This window comes from Gossypium arboreum, chromosome 8 (genome assembly GCF_025698485.1).
Source record: "Gossypium arboreum isolate Shixiya-1 chromosome 8, ASM2569848v2, whole genome shotgun sequence".
Classification (NCBI taxonomy): domain Eukaryota; kingdom Viridiplantae; phylum Streptophyta; class Magnoliopsida; order Malvales; family Malvaceae; genus Gossypium; species Gossypium arboreum.
In genome coordinates, this window is record NC_069077.1 from 5,720,284 (window position 1) to 5,740,811 (window position 20,528).

The window sequence follows — 20,528 nt, forward strand, 5'->3', positions numbered from 1 at the left end:
AAGTACAGGGACTTATAAAAATTTTAACCTTTTTAAAGTTAGTATTTTGTTGGTCGACTCAGCTCAGTGAGTCGCTGAGTTTGTCAAAATGTAGTTAAGAGTATTAGAGCATAAAATGTAGTATATATAAAAAGGGAAAAGTAGCAATCGATTTTCTACTTCACATTCTGTGTCTACCCTCTGTACCTTCACCCACGAATCGATCCCCTTTTCATTTATTCTACAAACACATCAAGACAAGGATTCAGAAAAGAAGAGAATGTCGCTTCGACCAGGTAGCCGAACTGAGGTGCGGAAGAAGAGTTACAAGACGAGGGTGGACGCGGACGAAGCCAGGCGGAGGAGAGAGGACAATTTGGTTGAGATCAGGAAGAACAAGCGCGAAGACAATCTCCTTAAAAAGCGTAGAGAAGGCCTTCTTCTTCAGTCTCAGCAGCCTTTGCTTGATGCTGTCCAAAATGCTGCCGCTATTGAGAAAAGGGTACCCTTTTTCTTTTTCTTTTGGGTGTTTCGATTGATGGGTTTGGATTGGATTGGATTTGTTTATGGGGAATTGTGGGATCTTGATGCTACTGAGTTGTTGCTTGTTACTTAGCTTTTGTTATCATTGCTGTTATTATTCGATTGCAATTGTTTATTCTTACGATCGGAAAGGAAGGATATTCCATTATTAACTTATGTTAGAAAATGAAGAAGATTTCATCAAGATTTGGGTTCTTAAGTGAATGGAGATCTTTAAACTCACTTGATTTGTTTTTCTTCCTTCCTAATATTTTTCTGTGGTACAAGTATTTTGATAAAGGAAGGGGCTTTTTTATTTAAAATAAACCAAAAAAAAAAAAACTTCTTTTATGTCTGCTGCAAAATTTCCCTCTTGTTTCAAGTATTTGAGATTTAGTCTTTTGAGTGAAGGGTTTGATGAAATACATGTTTGTTTTAATTGACAGAAAAGGGAAAAGTGGAGGTTTAGGGTTGTTTATTTAGGATTACAATATTCTAATTTTCTATGATCTATTAGCTTTTCTATGGCAGGAGTGCTATGTTCCAATAACCGTTTGCTGATTGGTTTTGTTGGTTGATAAAATGAATGTGGTTGAGGGGAAATTTTAGTGTTTTCATGAGGCAGAGTTGAGATTTGGTAAAGGTTAAATGTGTTTTAACATACTGTTCTTGAGTTAGGTTATCTAACCATCGGGTCTGCCTGAATGTAGAGGAAGTGCGGGAGAGGATTTTGTTATGGTTTTGATCCTCCCAGTTTAGGCTTTTCATTATTTGGATCCTGAACGTATTACTTGTGATGATATCTAACAGTTGGAAAGTATCCCTTTGATGGTACAAGGGGTGTGGTCGGAAGATCCTGCCTCACAATTAGAAGCGACAACTCAGTTTAGGAAGCTGTTATCTATAGGTAATTTCCATTTTCTAATTCATTTCTTAACAGATCTTTTATTAAGTAATATGTCCATCTACGTTGTTGACTTTCTTCTGCTTTACTTGTAGAGCGCAGTCCTCCAATTGATGAAGTAATCAAAGCTGGAGTTGTCCCTCGATTTGTGGAGTTTCTTGGAAGACAAGATGTACCTCAATTGCAAGTATGATGTCTTGTGTGTCTTTTGTTTAAATTGAAATAATTTGTATAAGAGATCTTATCATTACTGAGACTACTTCCCTTTGATTTTAGTTTGAGGCTGCCTGGGCTTTGACCAATGTTGCCTCTGGTACATCTGAGCACACACGGGTTGTTATTGAACATGGTGCTGTTCCAATGTTTGTTCAGCTGCTTAGCTCTGCTAGTGATGATGTTCGCGAGCAGGTCCATTTTTTTTTCAATAACTCATTTTTATCTGCTCTACCTGTTAGAATAACAAAAATCTCATACATCCCAAGTAACTTATATCATTAATGTTTTGGTTTTAACTATTACATTTTCTGCATGTGCTTTACCTGCCAGAGCAGTATATTTTACCTTTGATCTATGTGCACATGTTCTGATAGTCATTTTTAGCTCCAGCAACTGATGTGTTTCCTATCCTCGTTTCCTATACATTCTGTTTAGGCTGTATGGGCTTTGGGTAATGTTGCTGGAGATTCACCAAGTTGTAGAGATCTAGTTCTTGGTAATGGTGCACTTATGCCATTGTTGGCTCAGTTAAATGAGCGCTCTAAATTATCCATGCTGAGGAATGCTACTTGGACATTATCTAATTTCTGCCGTGGCAAGCCACCGACACCATTTGAGCAGGTAAAGATTGTAGAGGCTTCTGTGGATATCATAATTATAGAAGTTTTCATTAGCTTATTATTGTTTTTAGCAATTTATCTTGGTAACTTATAGAGCTTATGGGTTATGACGACAATCTTGTGTTCTTTTCAGGTGAAGCCTGCTTTACCAGTTCTACGGGAACTTATTTACTTAAATGATGAAGAAGTTCTCACAGATGCTTGCTGGGCACTATCTTATCTTTCAGATGGCCCAAATGACAAAATCCAGGCTGTCATTGAAGCTGGGGTCTGCCCACGACTGGTGGAACTTCTTGGGTAAGCTTATGAGTACTCTAGAAATACTGGAATGTTAACAACCTTAGGTTGCTATCCTTTTCTAAGTACTTTTTTAGCGTGGATCTCATGCACCCTCTCCATTTCAGCTACCGCCAATAGTTTTCGCTTTTATCACAGGGTTTTTATCTCTGTATACTTTGTGGGTTATTCTTGTTCTAATATTTTGACTACTGGTGCTGACCAAAATTCAATCATGCCAGTCATCCATCGCCGACAGTTCTTATACCTGCTCTTCGCACTGTGGGAAACATTGTCACTGGTGATGACAATCAGACTCAGGTATAAAGTGCATTTATTCATGTTCACAGCAGTCTTGGCATCATTTATGTTGTTTACTGCGCTCACATTCTTGTTGCATTTGGATTGCCATCAATCAACTTTATTGTGAGTGTAAGGATATAGTAAACTAACTACATATTCTTCCAAATAGAATCAATTATTCAAAGCTCTCTTGTTGTATTATACAAAAGAATTGTTGTGAAGTTGTTTCTTTCTTTCCTTTAAAAGCTTCAATAACTCTAGGTATATTTTTCAGTTTGTGATTGACAACAAGGTGCTCCCTCATCTCTATCAACTTCTTGCACAAAATCACAAAAAAAGTATCAAGAAAGAAGCCTGCTGGACAATCTCCAATATAACAGCTGGGAATAGAGCTCAAATACAGGTATAGTTTCTCTATCTGCCCTCTTTTTATGAAGATTTATTGGCTCAATTTGTGCAGTGGCCTGAAAGGTATAATAATTCAATCATCTTGTTTGGCTGCCTAAGATGGCGTGTCATGTGTTGCTGATAATTCTGAGGTGTCAATAAATTTTAGTTGACAAGCAACTGAAGCTTTGCTTATTTTGACTGTGACTTAAGTTGATACTAGTTTCGGGGCATTGACATATTAGAGGCACTTGTGGTGTTATTGATACTTTTGTTGATTTTCTGTGGCACAGGCAGTTATTGAGGCCAATATTATTCTTCCTCTTGTACACCTTCTTCAACTTGCGGAGTTTGACATTAAGAAGGAGGCTGCATGGGCCATCTCGAATGCCACCTCTGGAGGATCTCATGAGCAGATTCAGTATGTCCTCTGCCTTTTCTGCTTACATTTCAGTTTTTCCTCTTTGGATCTGATAATCATGCATTGCAAACCTTCATGCATGGAATCACTTGAGAATATATGCTGTGATATTGTCCAAATGCAATATCAGCATCATGGTGCACACATGTACTCAGATATCAATTGGTACAGGCATTGTCAGCATACTCAACTAAATTAGTTAGTTTAACAGGGTAATGAATGCAGCCATTGTCTTTATTCTTTCTTCCAGTTTCTTCCATCATATATTAGGTTTTGGTCATGCTGTTGTGGCAATATGCACTGAAAATACGGTCCTCATTTGAGTAACCTTACATGATAATGGTTCTTAACTATATTGCTTGAATCATATGCATGTGAGACAGAATGTGCCTTGAATGCGGGGAACCTCATATGATGTGTTATTTTGCAGATTCCTTGTGAGCCAAGGTTGCATTAAGCCACTCTGTGACCTACTAATCTGTCCAGATCCACGAATTGTGACGGTGTGCCTGGAGGGGCTTGAGAACATTCTGAAGGTTGGTGAGGCTGATAAGGAAATGGGAATGAACGGTGGAATCAATCTATATGCACAAATGATAGATGAGTGCGATGGGTTGGATAAAATTGAAAACCTGCAAACTCATGACAACCATGAGATATACGAGAAGGCTGTGAAGATCTTGGAGAGATATTGGGCTGAAGAGGAAGAAGATGAACAGAATATCCAAGATGGTGGGAATGAAAATCAGCAAGGCTTTAATTTTGGGGTGAACCAGCAGCCAAGTGTTCCACCTGGTGGCTTCAAATTTGGTTGAAGTGTTTTTAGTTTGGGAATTGGGACCCTAGTTTTGTAGGTCTACTACATTGGTCGCAATGAAATTTTTGAAAGACTTGTTTTTTATGTTTTTGCAATTTGGTGGGTGGGTGCCAAGGGGTCAGGGTTTTTGTTCTGGCGCAAAGGCTTTTGCTGTGTCTGGTTTTGGTTTATTTTGGAATGTGTTGAAAGGGTTTAAACTTTGATTTGTATTTCTATATTTCCATAGGAAAAATATTCCTTGTGGTTGTGGTCAAATCTGGAAGTAGCGTTGATGGTTTTCTTATATACCAATGGCACTGAGGGGGCCAAGTCTATACTTGGAATGTAAAAGATATCCAATGTATATGATTCCTATTTATCTACCCTCAATAATCTATATTTTAAACAATAATTTTTATTTAAAATTATTTTAGAGGTCTTAAATAGATTTTATAGGTCAATTTATTTGGTAAGTTATGTATATAAAAAGTCATTTAAAAGCAATGGATATTTTTAATGAATCTAATATCTTTTATTGTTATTAGAATTTTCTTTCTTTTGGAATATCAATTTTATATCAGAGTGTCATGCCCCATTCTTATAAAGGAAATTTAAACTTTATATTCAAAACTTCATTCCCTTTTTATAGAAATATTCGGTATTAAGTATTTCACTTCATTTGTGGTCTCTCATTAACATATCTTACAAATAATTTAGTGGCCTTACAATATTCTTTTGAAAAGACAAAAGCGCATGTAAGAATGTTTTTAAAATTTAATTTTGATAAGTAAATAGATATTTCTGAATTTTTGTTCTTCATTACACAATAATAGTTCTATAAAAAGTTATTAATGTTTTTCTTTATAAATATGATTAATTTTGATGATGGTATGCAATAAGTCAATGCCCAATTAATTATATTCCATATATTACTCTAAAATTTTCAATTACTTATATTTTATACTCTAAATATTTACTTTCAAGTTTCAAAGTAAATCTCAAAATATAAGACTTAACGGTATAAAAAGCCCTCAAACTTTAAAAAAAAGCAATTAAGCCTTTCCTTTTTTTTTCACTCAATTGGGTACTTGAACTTTCAAAATGCATAAAAAGACCCTCAAAATTTTTCAAAAAGCAAATAAAGCCATACTCTTATTAAAAATTAAAAAAACTATAAAAATATTAAATTTTAATAAAAATATAAAAATTTAAATTTTATTAAAATTTTTTTATAAAAATCATAAAAAATAACACAACTTAGTTTTTTCAATTAAAGTCATCACGTGTCGCAACACAATGTGACATGTGGTGAAAAATGATGAAAAATAAAAATCAATAAAAGTTATAAAAAATTATAAAATACTTCTTTTGGTATGATAAATTTTATAAATTTTTTACTTAAAATTATATTTCTTTACATTTTATATATAAAAATTATAAAATTTTATAAAAATCATAAAAATTATAAAATAAATAGAAATATAAAAAATTATACAATTTTATAAAGTCGTAAGAAAATTATATAAAATGTAAAGAAATATAAATTTTATAAAATTATCATACCAAAAGAAGCATTTTATAATTTTTCTATGACTTTATAGAATTTTATATTTTATAAATTCTTTTACGATTTTTATAAAATTTTACAATTTTATATATATTTTTACTTAATTTTCTATTATTTTCTAAATTTTATTAAATTTTAATATTTTAATTTTTATTAAAATTTAAATAATATTTATATGTTTTATTGATTTTAATTTTTATAATTTTTTCTAATTTTTAATAAAAGCAGGAGCGTAATTGCTTTTTTTAAAAAGTTTGTGGATCTTTTGATGCATTTTGAAGTTTAAGTATCCAATTGAGTGTAAAAAAAGTAAAAGCTTAATTTCTTTTTTTGAAAAGGTTTGAAAGTTTTTTATATATTTTGAAAATGCACATATCAAATGAGTAAAAAAGTAGAAATTTAATTGATTTTTGAAAAAATATAATTAGAGTACATTTATTAATTATAATAAAACTTTCAGCGCCATTTATTAATTATATCAATTTTAATTATAAAAATTAAAATTTCAGCGCTGCCCAATATTACTAGGTTTTATATATTGGTAATCAAGTACCAAAATAGGCAACTAGTTCCACTTCTATTGGTAATCAAGGGAACCTAATTTTTTTAAGTCTTACATATTTTTATGAGAATTAAAATATAATTTCATTATATATATTTTCAATTTTTGGAATGATTAAATTAAAATTTTATCATTTTAAGAGAGTTAAATTTTAATTTTACCATTTATTAACATAAAATTTTATAAATTTTAGAGTTAAAAATATAGTTTTATATTTTAGGAGAGATAAGATCATTGTTTGCCCTATCTTCTTCCTGTTGGTAATAATAAGAAAAAAAAATTATGATGTCTCTTAAAATAAACTTTGAGATCAATTTTACAAAACATCCTCAAATCAAATTTTCATTATGAGTTACATATTTTTGCGGAGACCTATGGATAGGTCTAGTGGTGAGTAATGCATTTTTTCAGCAAATGTGTTATATAGATTTTTGTACTAAAAGTTAAATTATATTTTTATTCTTTTCTACTTAAAATGAGTAAATTAATTTTTATATATTGATGCAATAACCAGATAGGAACACATATCTGTATCACGTATACTGGCATACGGAGATCAAATTTTTAATAATAAAAATAGATCGTAACAATATCCGTTTCTTTTTTGATCTAATATAAAAAGATGAATTTTTACCCATTTTTTGAATAAAGAGGATAAAATACAATCTAACTCTTAATACAAGGTCATCTATGATGATTTTACCTTTTTTTTTTTTTTTTTTCTTATGGAATATGGGAACTACTGCTTCTTTCTTGACCAATGCCAAAAGAGATCAAGCATGATGAATCCTTTCCAAAACAGTTACAGCTGTGAAATGGGCCATAATATCAATATAAAAGCTGCAAACTCCGACCAGTTCATGACTGCAGGCTCAATGTAAAGGGAGGATAGGCCGTTTTTCATTTGGGTGAAGATGACATGGAAATACACTTGGGGGGATTTGGGTGAAGATGAAACCGACCCTACTCTTTGTATTCAATACAATGACCTGTTTTGTACAAAGCAAGGACAGGCAAAGGGGCCCTGGTGGACCTCCCATCTCTGGCCACCATGCATTGCATTCCCATAACTAGTAGGCTCTGACTCACAGTGGCAGATCAGCAAAATATTAAAGGCTGCTCCTTCCCCTAATTCAGAGGTAGTAAATTAGTTATAGAAACTAGCTACAGTGATCTGCTTTCAAGTGTTTGTAGGATGATGATATGTAGTCTCTCGTGTCATTTTTTACTTTTAGCAATCAGTACTGCACTATCTGTTTCAAGTATAAAAGAAGAAAAGAGAGTAAGAAACCAAGAATTGAGTTATGAAAGTATAAAAATCCCATCTGTTTGTGGTTCATCTGTTTATCACATCAATAAATGGATTCCCCCTCCCACCTAAACTACTGTCACAACGGCATTTTGTCAACACCCTTTTTCTTTTAAAACACCCCCACCGCTCCCTTACCCTTATCATCACCCTACAATAAACGTCCAACTGTATCATAAATGCTAATAAAGGTGGCTAGGTGCAATCTCATGCCCTCGTCTCTTCACCAAATTACTCGCCTAACTGTTGTGTTGTTACTTCACCTAAAAGGAGGCTGGCTACACCTAAACCCCAGCCTTGGTATGTGCATGTGCATGCTACAATGGCATTATGGAAATATTTCCCCTCCCACAAGGGTCGATAAATAGCTTCACTACTATATCATCGCCACTCTCCTTGGGCCTCAGCATCAATTACAAGTTTTAGAAAAAAAAAAAAGATGTCTCTAGTGACTGAAGAGATCAAAGCTAGCGCTTCAGAAATTTACCATGGAGATGAGATATGTCAAGAGAAATCAAAGTTTCTGCTGGAGGAAATGGGCATGCCCAGAGGACTTTTGCCCCTCAAAGGCATTGAAGAATGTGGGTATGTGAAGGACACTGGTTTCGTGTGGCTGAAACAAAAGAAGAGCATAACCCACAAGTTTGACAAGATTGGTAAGCTTGTTTCCTATGCAACTGAAGTCACAGCTGTGGTTGAGAAAAACAAGATCAAGAAGCTCACTGGGGTGAAGACCAAGGAGCTTCTGGTTTGGATCACACTCAGTGATATCTATGTTGATGATCCACCAACTGGGAATATCACTTTCAAGACACCTGCTGGGCTGTTCAGAACTTTCCCTGTATCAGCGTTTGAGATTGAAGGTGAAGTTAACGGTGCTGTTAAGGACAAGAAAGAAGAAAAGGATAATGTGAAGCCTGCTGCTGTGGAAGCAGTGAAAGAGGTCTAGAGCAGTGAAAGAGGATTTGTGGGGTTGTTTTTGGATTTGCTATCTTTTAACTAGCCTCTCCTATTAATATCATGAATAGCAGCAATCAATAAAAAATAACAGCATGTTAGTTTACATTCAGAACACTAATGTTGCATCGCATTGCAAGTCAAATTGCCCAAGGCTGAGATATCTATACTTGTATGTTGCAAAAACTAGTACTGTGTTTCCTCTTTTTGAGTTAAATCAAAGAGAATAAATAATTGACTACTACCATTGCTGCAACTCTTGGACTTCTTAAGATACTAACCTTTGCTATTGGAATCCATAAATCAAACAATGTGAGGCTCATGTAATATTATTTGGTGAAAGCGACAGCACCATGAAGGCATGAACAGGAAAGGCTAAAACGTGATACTCACTCACCGCCTTAAATGGATCCCTTAATTGCCTAACAAACATCAGCCCAGGCCAGAGATGAATATGCAGGTAGGGGCCTCAAGGCTCTGACTCCAACAACAATAGAACAGAATATTAAAGGTGATAATAACAATAATAAGATTTATATTTAATTCATTGTTAATGTATAGGAACAGTGCATTGCCAATTTTAGTTGAAGGGTTAGAGTTTAATTTCCTGTATTTTTTTGAGGGTTTTTAATGAATTGGTAGCATTTGATTGGTTATCACCATATAAATTGATACAATGACAAAGTATCAAATATAAATCCATAACAATACTCACTTATTCAGTTATTTGTATGATCGTAGATAGATAACTCTATTTTAATGCTTTCAACACCTAACTAAATGATTAATTTGAGTCCATTGCAATTTGCAACGATGGCTGCCATAAAAAGTAAATTTTCAACTAAATCATGGAACAAACATAATTGCGACACAAATTTGTATGAGAAAATCGTAAGTGATGTATCACTAATCCTTCACAGAAAAGTTTTTAGGCTAGTTAACTATTCTGGTAAATGTAGGGTCATCCATATTAATGATATTTTAGTAATGTTCTACTCAGTTCAAGTTGCTTATAAGGTAATTACAGTCGAAAAACACTGCCTATGATTACTTACCGAAGTAGTCACCAACACAAGTTGTAATACTAGCCAAAAAGCATAAAAAGAAACCCTCCAATGGTCACACACCTGCTTCATGCTTCGCAATGATCAACCACATTAGTATTACTGCGGCTACTCCACTTACAACCAATAAAAGACATAATTAAAATAGAACTCGGAAGATAACACATACAAGAACGAATCATGATCCAATTTCTTGCACTTTAAAACAAACCCAAAGAAACAATAGAGTTTACCTCTTGTACTTGCTCGGCTTCCTCCAATGGCGGTACTCAAGACCCATTAAGCCACTCTCTATGAAGCCTCAATTTATCTTCTCTAAACTCTAACTGCTCCTTTGACCTTTTATAGTAAACATGAAAGTTCCCTGTCACGTAACAGATCCGGAACAGTAAAAGAACAAGAAGGAAGAAGAAAAGGGAAAGATTGAGAGAGTAAGGAAGAAGAGAATACTGAAATTCTGATTCAAATTTCATAACTGTTTTGTTTTTAGTTACAGGTATATAAGCAAACCAAATAACCTACTAGCAAATAACAGTAACTATAGCCTAAACCAGACCGTTTCAATAAACAATATTTCTTGCAAAACGAATGATTTAAGCTAATATTAAGGTACGTTTGGTTCACTGTAATGGAATAAGGTTGTAATTAAATAAAGCTGTAATGGAATAAAGTTGTAATCAGTAATTCAATTGTTTGGTTGAATGAAATGAAATAAAGCTGTAATAGAATTCTTGTGTTTGGTTGAATAGAATAGCTGTTGTAATAGTATAAGAAAAAAGACTTAAATGACCAAAGTACCCTTAGCAGAGATTTGTTTAGGTAGATGATTATTGTTATTGTTATTAAATTTTAATAAAACTATTTTAAAATATATTTTAACCATATTTTAACATAATTATTACTAAATATAATTTAATAATATTTTTAATATAATTATTATTATATGAATTAAAAATCATAATATATAATACTATAAAAATAATATATAATCTACTTTATTATTTTTATACAGCAATACATATTTAATATGCTAAAATATCATTAGTGAAACAAATAATTTAATTATTCTACAATAAAAAACAAAATATTAAAAGTAATAAATAACTTTAGAATTATATTTCACATCCAAACATAATATTCATATATTAACAAAAATTACATGATTCCATTAGTTTATATGTTAAAATCCATATATTATAAAATTTTACAACATAAAAGTTACAACGTTGTAATAACATTCAATCATGTTATTATAACATCAAAAAGCTACATAAGTATGCATGACTCTCAAAGCAAATTCCTCCTTTTCACCCAAATAATCACCAATCACGATTTCACTAAGCCCAGCAGTGTTATTCTTCAGAAAAGCAGCCACTTCCTTCGAAGAGTTGCCAACATTTTTGGTATTTATAAGAAACTCGATGCCTTTGAAAGGCTTCCTGTTAAATAATGAGCCACCTTTCTGCATGTGACCCAGTAAAGTTGGTCAGTAAAACTAAGCTTGTAAAGAAAAGGAGAGCTACACATAAAATTAAGCTACATAAAAATACATGAAGAGAAAATAGTAATATGACAAATTATCATGATATATTTAGACAGCCTTCTGTGACAGTTTCAGTACTAGATAAGTAACTGCTACTTGAAGAACCACTCATACTTCTCCCAACATAAAGAGATTACTCACTTGGAGTTCAATCTTGTAAGCCCGGTGTTGCTCAAGCGTAGCAGTATCTGACAATTCAAAATTCATTTATGGATGCAACTCACAATCAGGGACAACTCCATCTTATACAATCGAGGTTGAAGGTCTCTCTAATGAAGTGTCACTCTCGAAGCTCCTAGGCAAGTCAAAATCACCTATCTTCAGCTGTTGATCCATCCAAGCTCCCATTGACTTAATGATGCTAACCAAGCACTGCACTAATTCATGTCGGAGAAAAATATCCTGGACTGTAGACAAAGTTGTGGTTGAACCAGATGGTGGCCTTAGAGAAGTCTTTAGGAGGCCATTGACAACCCTGCAAATATCTGATGGAATTATAAGAGTTTTAATACATTGTATAAAGTACGAAACATTAAGAAATAAAACATGAGAAATTAAAATATTTGTTTACATTAGAAAGAAGCTAAAGCAAGCTCTGGGAAAATCTCTAAAGACAGATGTTCGGATTAATTTTTATATTGGCCTTCATGATTTTTACAAAATTTGAGAGAAAGGTTCCATTTTCATATGAGATTTCACATACGGATTAATTATATGATTTCTAATTCATTTCACTATAGTGCAACAATTAGAAATAAATTAATTATTGTTTTTAAACAGGTATGATCACACGCACATATTAGAAAAAAGCTAAAGCATGCTCTGATAGCTCAATTGATAACTGGTACTTGAGTTAATTCCTATATTGACCAACATTCCTCTTTCAAATTTTGAATCAAACTCATAGAGGATTTTACATCTAATGAAGGATACTTCTATGAGAAATTTAACATGATAAACACATTAGAAGATTCCATTGAAACAAATTTTTTTACCTAGATCAAAGGCTTGATTGTGTCACGATTCAGAATAGATCTGTTTTCTTCCCATTGATCAAGAAGCACGTCCAAGAAATCACCATTCCTGGTGGTTGAGTCTAATGCTCTGGCCTTCATTCGTTTATCAATCATGTTGTCAAATATCTGATGCATCCTGTCATAATGTAGCCTTGCACGCTTTCTTACTCCCTGCAAATCAAAACTCTTCGACACTGGAAAATAATTTGATAAATTTGGTTTCCCTGCGCTCTCCACTGTCTTCTACACCAGATCCTTTAACTCTTGAGTTCGACCAAAATTCCGGTCAACAATTATTAGGAAATGAATACCTTTCCAATATGTTTGGTGAATCTACGTCACAATCATAGTTCACAAATATATAGATGATTATCTGTGAATTCCCACCAATCTTGTCCAACAAATTAAGGATAGTCATTTTCTGTAGAAAACTTGGTTGGAGAACATTCTCTAGAACTCGAAGGATAAGCATAGGAAAGAGTATTCCAATTTCAGCTTTCAACCTTGACCTAAATTTTGTTAACAAGCTCATAAAAAAGAACACTGAAGCTGGAAAACTGACATTACTGACTTGTAGATCCAACTAAAGTACTAGAATTTATAGTACAATAATAGGAAATCGGAGGCATCTTGTACTTGGAAGAGGATGCAGATACATCTATATCTATTTCCAACTCCATTTATACCTAAAGGAGTCGTCTATACTGCCCGCTAGTAGAACTTCTGGTTCCATTTGACCCTTTAGTGTCTGGACATCAATTTGTGTCTGCTCCAAAGCACTATAATATATATTTCTTAATAAATTTTCGTCTGTTGCACCATATCTCCAAATCTGAAATACTATAAAATACAATAATGAAAACTAATTTATTATCAGTAAGAAATTTGGGAATAAAACTCTGACTTAAACAATGACAAATATTGCAAAAGGGATATGCGTGAGTATTACAGACAATATAAATTCATCAAAATTTGAGTTATCTCCTCCATTAATTAGTTTATTTTATCGTCTCCAGCAGCAAAATTGAAATAATAAAACAAGGATTAAGAGGAAGAGATCGATATGATGATTACGATTGACTCCCTGCAATTAAATTCTAGTCCGTAGGTATCCCATAAGAGAAAACGAAACATCATCTCCCCCAAAAGACAAAGATTTGGGAGTTGAGTTGCAGCTTTTTTTTTTTTAGTAATTTTAAAGAAAACCGATCACCAAAACCCGTCTAAAACAAAACTTGATTATTGCAAGAATGGAAACCAAACGAAATTAAACTTGAAAAGAAAAATCTGCAAACCTGAAAGTGTATTGTTGTGATAAAAGAAGCAACTTTGAACGCAATTACAAAGAAAGTCTGAAAGAGATTTTAGGCAGAATTTTATTCATTTCTATTCGGCGATAGTCGGAATGGCCATTCAAAGCTTTCAACACTGAATCCCTATTACGCGTTTGAGGGAATAGAAGCGCTTTAAATAATACGACCGAATAAAGAAACGGTGAACCAAACAAAAACATTACTATTCGTCAAAGAATAATGAGGGAATGTAAGAGCCATTCCCTCTAACCAAACATGGTGCAAAAATGCACCATATAACTAGAATAAGAACAACAATAACAGAAATATGAAAATGAAAAGGGACCGTTGAAACAGGATCCTTGCCTTCAAGGATTAAAAGCAGGAAATCGACGTTGAAGATCGTGCAAATTTTCCCAAGTTGAATCCTCAGGAAATGTGTTAGCCCACTCGACGAGAACCTCCACAATAGCATGGTTACCTTGCTTGACCAAGCGTCTATTCAATACTTAAATCGGTGTCTTGAGAAGAGCCCCATCAAACCCCACTGGTGGAAAATTAGAGGCACTCACCGCAGAGCCAATATACTTCTTCAATTGAGAAACATAGAAGGTAGAATGGATGCAAGCAGAAGATGGTAGTAACAGCTTGTAAACAACCTGTACGACACGAGCCTCCACTGGAAAATGGACCAAAATACCTGGATGACAATTTCTGGTTCTTAAACTTGCGCAAAGAGTGTTGTCAATATGGTTGTAACTTCAAATATACCAAATCCCCCACCTGAAATTCTAGTTCCGATCACCTCTTGTCAGCCATTTGTTTCATCCGACCCTGAGCACAAGTGAGATGAAATTTCAAAACTTTGCACATGACTTCTTGGTGTTGCAAAGTACGGTCTACTATAGCCACCTGTGATAGAGGCAGACCCTCAATGAAATCCATGCTAATGATAGTCCAAGCTCGATCAGGTGTAGGTAGAGATTGCAAAAGCCCTGGTGAAGCAGAATTATCAGTTTTGCAACGTTGGCAAACAACACACTTCCACGCCCACCGCTTAACATCTTTAAAAAAGCCTTCTAATAGAGCAACGCAGAGATCCTATGCCAAGTAGCATGGATGCCAGAATGACCCCCAAGGAACTATCATGAAAAAGACCGAATATGTGTCTGAACATCATTCTCAACCACAATCTTGCCCAGTCTGCGAAGGAACATACCGTGCCAAGAATACTTGGGATGCAACTGGGCTTGCACTTGAACATCTTGACACAACTGGTGCAGCTTATTATCTGTCTCATATGAAGCAACAATGCGATCCCATACCTCAAACCAAGAAGAGTCAAGACTCCCCTCACATTGGAAGAATTGGTGTTTGTGTTCATGAGGTTTCCTGGACAAAACATCTGCAACTGTATTCTGAGCCCTTTTTTGATATGAAATCGAGAAATCGTACCCCAGCATATTAGCAACCCACTTCTACTAGTAAGATGTAATTGCTTGCTGTTCGGATAAAAACTTCAAGCTCTGGTGATCAGTTTTTATTAAAAAATGTCTTCCAACAAGATAAGTATGCCATTTATTGACTCCTAAAAGCATTGCTATCATTTCTTTGTCATAGATGGACAAAGCTTGATACTTGACGACTAAGGCTTTGCTGAAATATGCTACTGGCCTCTCGTTCTGCTGCAAAACTGCCCTGACCTCTTGGCCACTATCATTCATTTCCACACAAAAAGTCTCTTAAAAATTTGGCAAGGCTAGGACTAGAGTCTGACAAATAACTTCTTTGAGCTAATCAAAAGTAGTCTATTCCAACACTATCCATTACCAAGCAACATCTTTTTTAATAAAGTAGTGAGGGTTTAGAAATGAATACCTTTCCAATATGTTTGGTGAATCTACGTCACAATCATAGTTCACAAATATATAGATGATTATCTGTGAATTCCACCAATCTTGTCCAACAAATTAAGGATAGTCATTTTCTGTAGAAAACTTGGTTGGAGAACATTCTCTAGAACTCGAAGGATAAGCATAGGAAAGAGTATTCCAATTTCAGCTTTCAACCTTGACCTAAATTTTGTTAACAAGCTCATAAAAAGAACACTGAAGCTGGAAAACTGACATTACTGACTTGTAGATCCAACTAAAGTACTAGAATTTATAGTACAATAATAGGAAATCGGAGGCATCTTGTACTTGGAAGAGGATGCAGATACATCTATATCTATTTCCAACTCCATTTATACCTAAAGGAGTCGTCTATACTGCCCGCTAGTAGAACTTCTGGTTCCATTTGACCCTTTAGTGTCTGGACATCAATTTGTGTCTGCTCCAAAGCACTATAATATATATTTCTTAATAAATTTTCGTCTGTTGCACCATATCTCCAAATCTGAAATACTATAAAATACAATAATGAAAACTAATTTATTATCAGTAAGAAATTTGGGAATAAAACTCTGACTTAAACAATGACAAATATTGCAAAAGGGATATGCGTGAGTATTACAGACAATATAAATTCATCAAAATTTGAGTTATCTCCTCCATTAATTAGTTTATTTTTATCGTCTCCAGCAGCAAAATTGAAATAATAAAACAAGGATTAAGAGGAAGAGATCGATATGATGATTACGATTGACTCCCTGCAATTAAATTCTAGTCCGTAGGTATCCCATAAGAGAAAACGAAACATCATCTCCCCCAAAAGACAAAGATTTGGGAGTTGAGTTGCAGCTTTTTTTTTTTTAGTAATTTTAAAGAAAACCGATCACCAAAACCCGTCTAAAACAAAACTTGATTATTGCAAGAATGGAAACCAAACGAAATTAAACTTGAAAAGAAAAATCTGCAAACCTGAAAGTGTATTGTTGTGATAAAAGAAGCAACTTTGAACGCAATTACAAAGAAAGTCTGAAAGAGATTTTAGGCAGAATTTTATTCATTTCTATTCGGCGATAGTCGGAATGGCCATTCAAAGCTTTCAACACTGAATCCCTATTACGCGTTTGAGGGAATAGAAGCGCTTTAAATAATACGACCGAATAAAGAAACGGTGAACCAAACAAAAACATTACTATTCGTCAAAGAATAATGAGGGAATGTAAGAGCCATTCCCTCTAACCAAACATGGTGCAAAAATGCACCATATAACTAGAATAAGAACAACAATAACAGAAATATGAAAATGAAAAGGGACCGTTGAAACAGGATCCTTGCCTTCAAGGATTAAAAGCAGGAAATCGACGTTGAAGATCGTGCAAATTTTCCCAAGTTGAATCCTCAGGAAATGTGTTAGCCCACTCGACGAGAACCTCCACAATAGCATGGTTACCTTGCTTGACCAAGCGTCTATTCAATACTTAAATCGGTGTCTTGAGAAGAGCCCCATCAAACCCCACTGGTGGAAAATTAGAGGCACTCACCGCAGAGCCAATATACTTCTTCAATTGAGAAACATAGAAGGTAGAATGGATGCAAGCAGAAGATGGTAGTAACAGCTTGTAAACAACCTGTACGACACGAGCCTCCACTGGAAAATGGACCAAAATACCTGGATGACAATTTCTGGTTCTTAAACTTGCGCAAAGAGTGTTGTCAATATGGTTGTAACTTCAAATATACCAAATCCCCCACCTGAAATTCTAGTTCCGATCACCTCTTGTCAGCCATTTGTTTCATCCGACCCTGAGCACAAGTGAGATGAAATTTCAAAACTTTGCACATGACTTCTTGGTGTTGCAAAGTACGGTCTACTATAGCCACCTGTGATAGAGGCAGACCCTCAATGAAATCCATGCTAATGATAGTCCAAGCTCGATCAGGTGTAGGTAGAGATTGCAAAAGCCCTGGTGAAGCAGAATTATCAGTTTTGCAACGTTGGCAAACAACACACTTCCACGCCCACCGCTTAACATCTTTAAAAAAGCCTTCTAATAGAGCAACGCAGAGATCCTATGCCAAGTAGCATGGATGCCAGAATGACCCCCAAGGAACTATCATGAAAAAGACCGAATATGTGTCTGAACATCATTCTCAACCACAATCTTGCCCAGTCTGCGAAGGAACATACCGTGCCAAGAATACTTGGGATGCAACTGGGCTTGCACTTGAACATCTTGACACAACTGGTGCAGCTTATTATCTGTCTCATATGAAGCAACAATGCGATCCCATACCTCAAACCAAGAAGAGTCAAGACTCCCCTCACATTGGAAGAATTGGTGTTTGTGTTCATGAGGTTTCCTGGACAAAACATCTGCAACTGTATTCTGAGCCCTTTTTTGATATGAAATCGAGAAATCGTACCCCAGCATATTAGCAACCCACTTCTACTAGTAAGATGTAATTGCTTGCTGTTCGGATAAAAACTTCAAGCTCTGGTGATCAGTTTTATTAAAAATGTCTTCCAACAAGATAAGTATGCCATTTATTGACTCCTAAAAGCATTGCTATCATTTCTTTGTCATAGATGGACAAAGCTTGATACTTGACGACTAAGGCTTTGCTGAAATATGCTACTGGCCTCTCGTTCTGCTGCAAAACTGCCCTGACCTCTTGGCCACTATCATTCATTTCCACACAAAAAGTCTCTTAAAAATTTGGCAAGGCTAGGACTAGAGTCTGACAAATAACTTCTTTGAGCTAATCAAAAGTAGTCTATTCCAACACTATCCATTACCAAGCAACATCTTTTTTTAATAAAGTAGTGAGGGGTTTAGCCAGTAATCCATAAGATAAACCATAAAAGTAACATGTTTTAGTCCATGCTTGGCATGTTTTTTGATGATTTATTATGTGAATTAGTGAATTTAATGCTCCTAATCCTTTAAACTTATGTTTCTATACTTAGGTAAGCATAGGGAAGTGAAATGAGCGAATAACGGGCCAAAATCAGACAAAAAGAGCTATTTTCAGGAACCACACGGCCTGGGCATTTTCACACAGGTTGGGCACATGCCCGTGTGAGCCATATAGGCTACCCACAAGTCCATGTGCCAGACCGTGTCGATTTCGAACCCTGCTTCTTTTTTACACAAAAAAACCCAATTTTTAGGGTTTCTGAGCATTTTAAAGTTTATAAATACACATTAGAAGAGGACTAAAGGGAGGATGCAGAGTAGAACGAAGAAATTACTCGAAGAACACTGTCGGAATTAACTTAGAAGCAAATCTCCTTTAAGTTGAAGATCTCCAGTCAAATTTCTTTTGAAGTTTTATTGTGTTTCTTATGTCTTATTGTTATTCTAATTTTGAGATGTTTCCCTTCCAAATTATAAACTAAATTCCCTAGATACCTAAGATGAAACCTATGATGGATCTTATTATTTGATTTTCTGAATTATATGATAAATACTTGATTCTTGTTCTCAATTATGTATGCTATTTCTTACTTTAATATTTTTAGGATATTAATTCAAGTATGATGTGCTTATTTCACTGGGGCAAAAGTCCTTATTTAAGAGTAGATATGGCATAATTGAGTGGAGTTGCATACAATCCTAGAAAAAGGAAGACATAAATCTACCGGATTAGAGTCAAATCTAATAGGAGAATCTATAGATCTAGTTATGCAACAATAGGGGTTTTAATTAGAAAGAGATTTCAATTAATCAACCTAGAGTCAGTTGTTCTTACTCTCGAAAGAGATATTAACATAATTTAGAGATTTCTACGGATCAAGGCACAAGTGAATAAATCGTTTAATTCAGATTCAGAATAATAAGTGAAGTCTAGGTGAATTCTTTCCTGGGTATTGTCTTTCTCTTTGGTTATATTCAAGTATTTTCTCATTCTATTCTCTGTCACATTCTTAGTAATTAGTTTAGTTAATTTTAAATTAAAAACAAATCCTCAATTTATCGGCTAGATAATAAAAAGATAATACTTACTAGTACTTTTAGTCCTCGTGGATACAATATTCCCGACTCACCATAGCTACACTACTATTTGATAGGTGCGTTTGCCTATCTTGATTTTAGTTAGTTTAGTGACTCATCACCATACCCCTTGATGAACCGCTTGTAATACCCAGACAATCCAAGGAAGCCTCGCAACTCATTGACAGACCTTGGAGAAGACCAATCAAGAATACCCGCCACCTTAATTCGATCCATACTGACAACCCATTGAGAAATAACATGTCCAAGATACTCCACCTGAGTAGCTCCAAAAATACACTTAGATCTCTTAGCATAAAACTGATTAGACCTCAATACTTGTGGCACCTCTTGCAAATGAATCAAGTGATCATGCCACTTCTGAGAGTAAGCTGAGTATATCATTAAAAAAAACCAAGAATCAATCTCCGCAAGAAGGATCTAAAGACTGAATTCATCAATGATTGGAAGCTAGAAGGAGCATTGGTCAAGCCAAATGGCATGACCAAAAACTCATAATGGCCAGCATAAGTTTTAAAAGCTGTTTTGTACACATCCTTCTCCCACATTCGAATCTGATGATATCTCGAACGCAAATCCAATTTAGATAAAAAATTTGCTTGTCCCAATTCATCAAGAAGTTCTTCAATGACAGGTATAGGGAACCTGTCTTTGATGGTCAGTTGGTTAAGCTGTCTGTAGTCAATACACAGCCTCCAATTGCCATCTTTTTTCTTCACCATCACCACAGAAGATGCAAAAGGGCTATTGCTATCTCTGATTATCCTAGCTTGCAACATTTCCTGTATCAGTTTCTCTATTTCAGTTTTCTATAATGCAGCATACCTGTAAGGCCTCATCTTAACTACCTTAGATTCATCAATCAAGGGAATCCTATGATCTTGTAATC

The 20,528-nt window shown here is 34.6% G+C and overlaps 3 protein-coding genes across 3 annotated transcripts; 2 read left to right on the forward strand and 1 right to left on the reverse strand.

Moving 5' to 3' along the window:
* Nucleotides 1-65: 65 nt before the first annotated feature.
* Nucleotides 66-4,700, forward strand: LOC108464228 (importin subunit alpha-4). Its single transcript, XM_017764394.2, has 10 exons — nt 66-481; nt 1,312-1,408; nt 1,501-1,592; nt 1,682-1,813; nt 2,057-2,242; nt 2,375-2,538; nt 2,760-2,838; nt 3,095-3,223; nt 3,501-3,628; nt 4,059-4,700. The coding sequence occupies exons 1-10, from the start codon at nt 260-262 to the stop codon at nt 4,441-4,443; spliced, it is 1,614 nt and encodes a 537-aa protein (XP_017619883.1). The 5' UTR covers nt 66-259; the 3' UTR covers nt 4,444-4,700.
* A 3,460-nt stretch (nt 4,701-8,160) lies between these two features.
* LOC108461436 (uncharacterized) lies at nt 8,161-9,075 on the forward strand. The gene has a single exon (XM_017761276.2). The coding sequence runs from the start codon at nt 8,302-8,304 to the stop codon at nt 8,809-8,811; it is 510 nt and encodes a 169-aa protein (XP_017616765.1). The 5' UTR covers nt 8,161-8,301; the 3' UTR covers nt 8,812-9,075.
* Nucleotides 9,076-11,055: 1,980 nt separating this feature from the next.
* Nucleotides 11,056-11,824, reverse strand: LOC108463552 (brefeldin A-inhibited guanine nucleotide-exchange protein 1-like). Its single transcript, XM_053031513.1, has 2 exons — nt 11,568-11,824; nt 11,056-11,345 (listed from the first exon to the last, which is right to left on the reverse strand). Exons 1-2 carry the CDS (start codon nt 11,631-11,633, stop codon nt 11,142-11,144), a joined length of 270 nt encoding a protein of 89 aa, XP_052887473.1. The 5' UTR covers nt 11,634-11,824; the 3' UTR covers nt 11,056-11,141.
* Nucleotides 11,825-20,528: the final 8,704 nt, after the last annotated feature.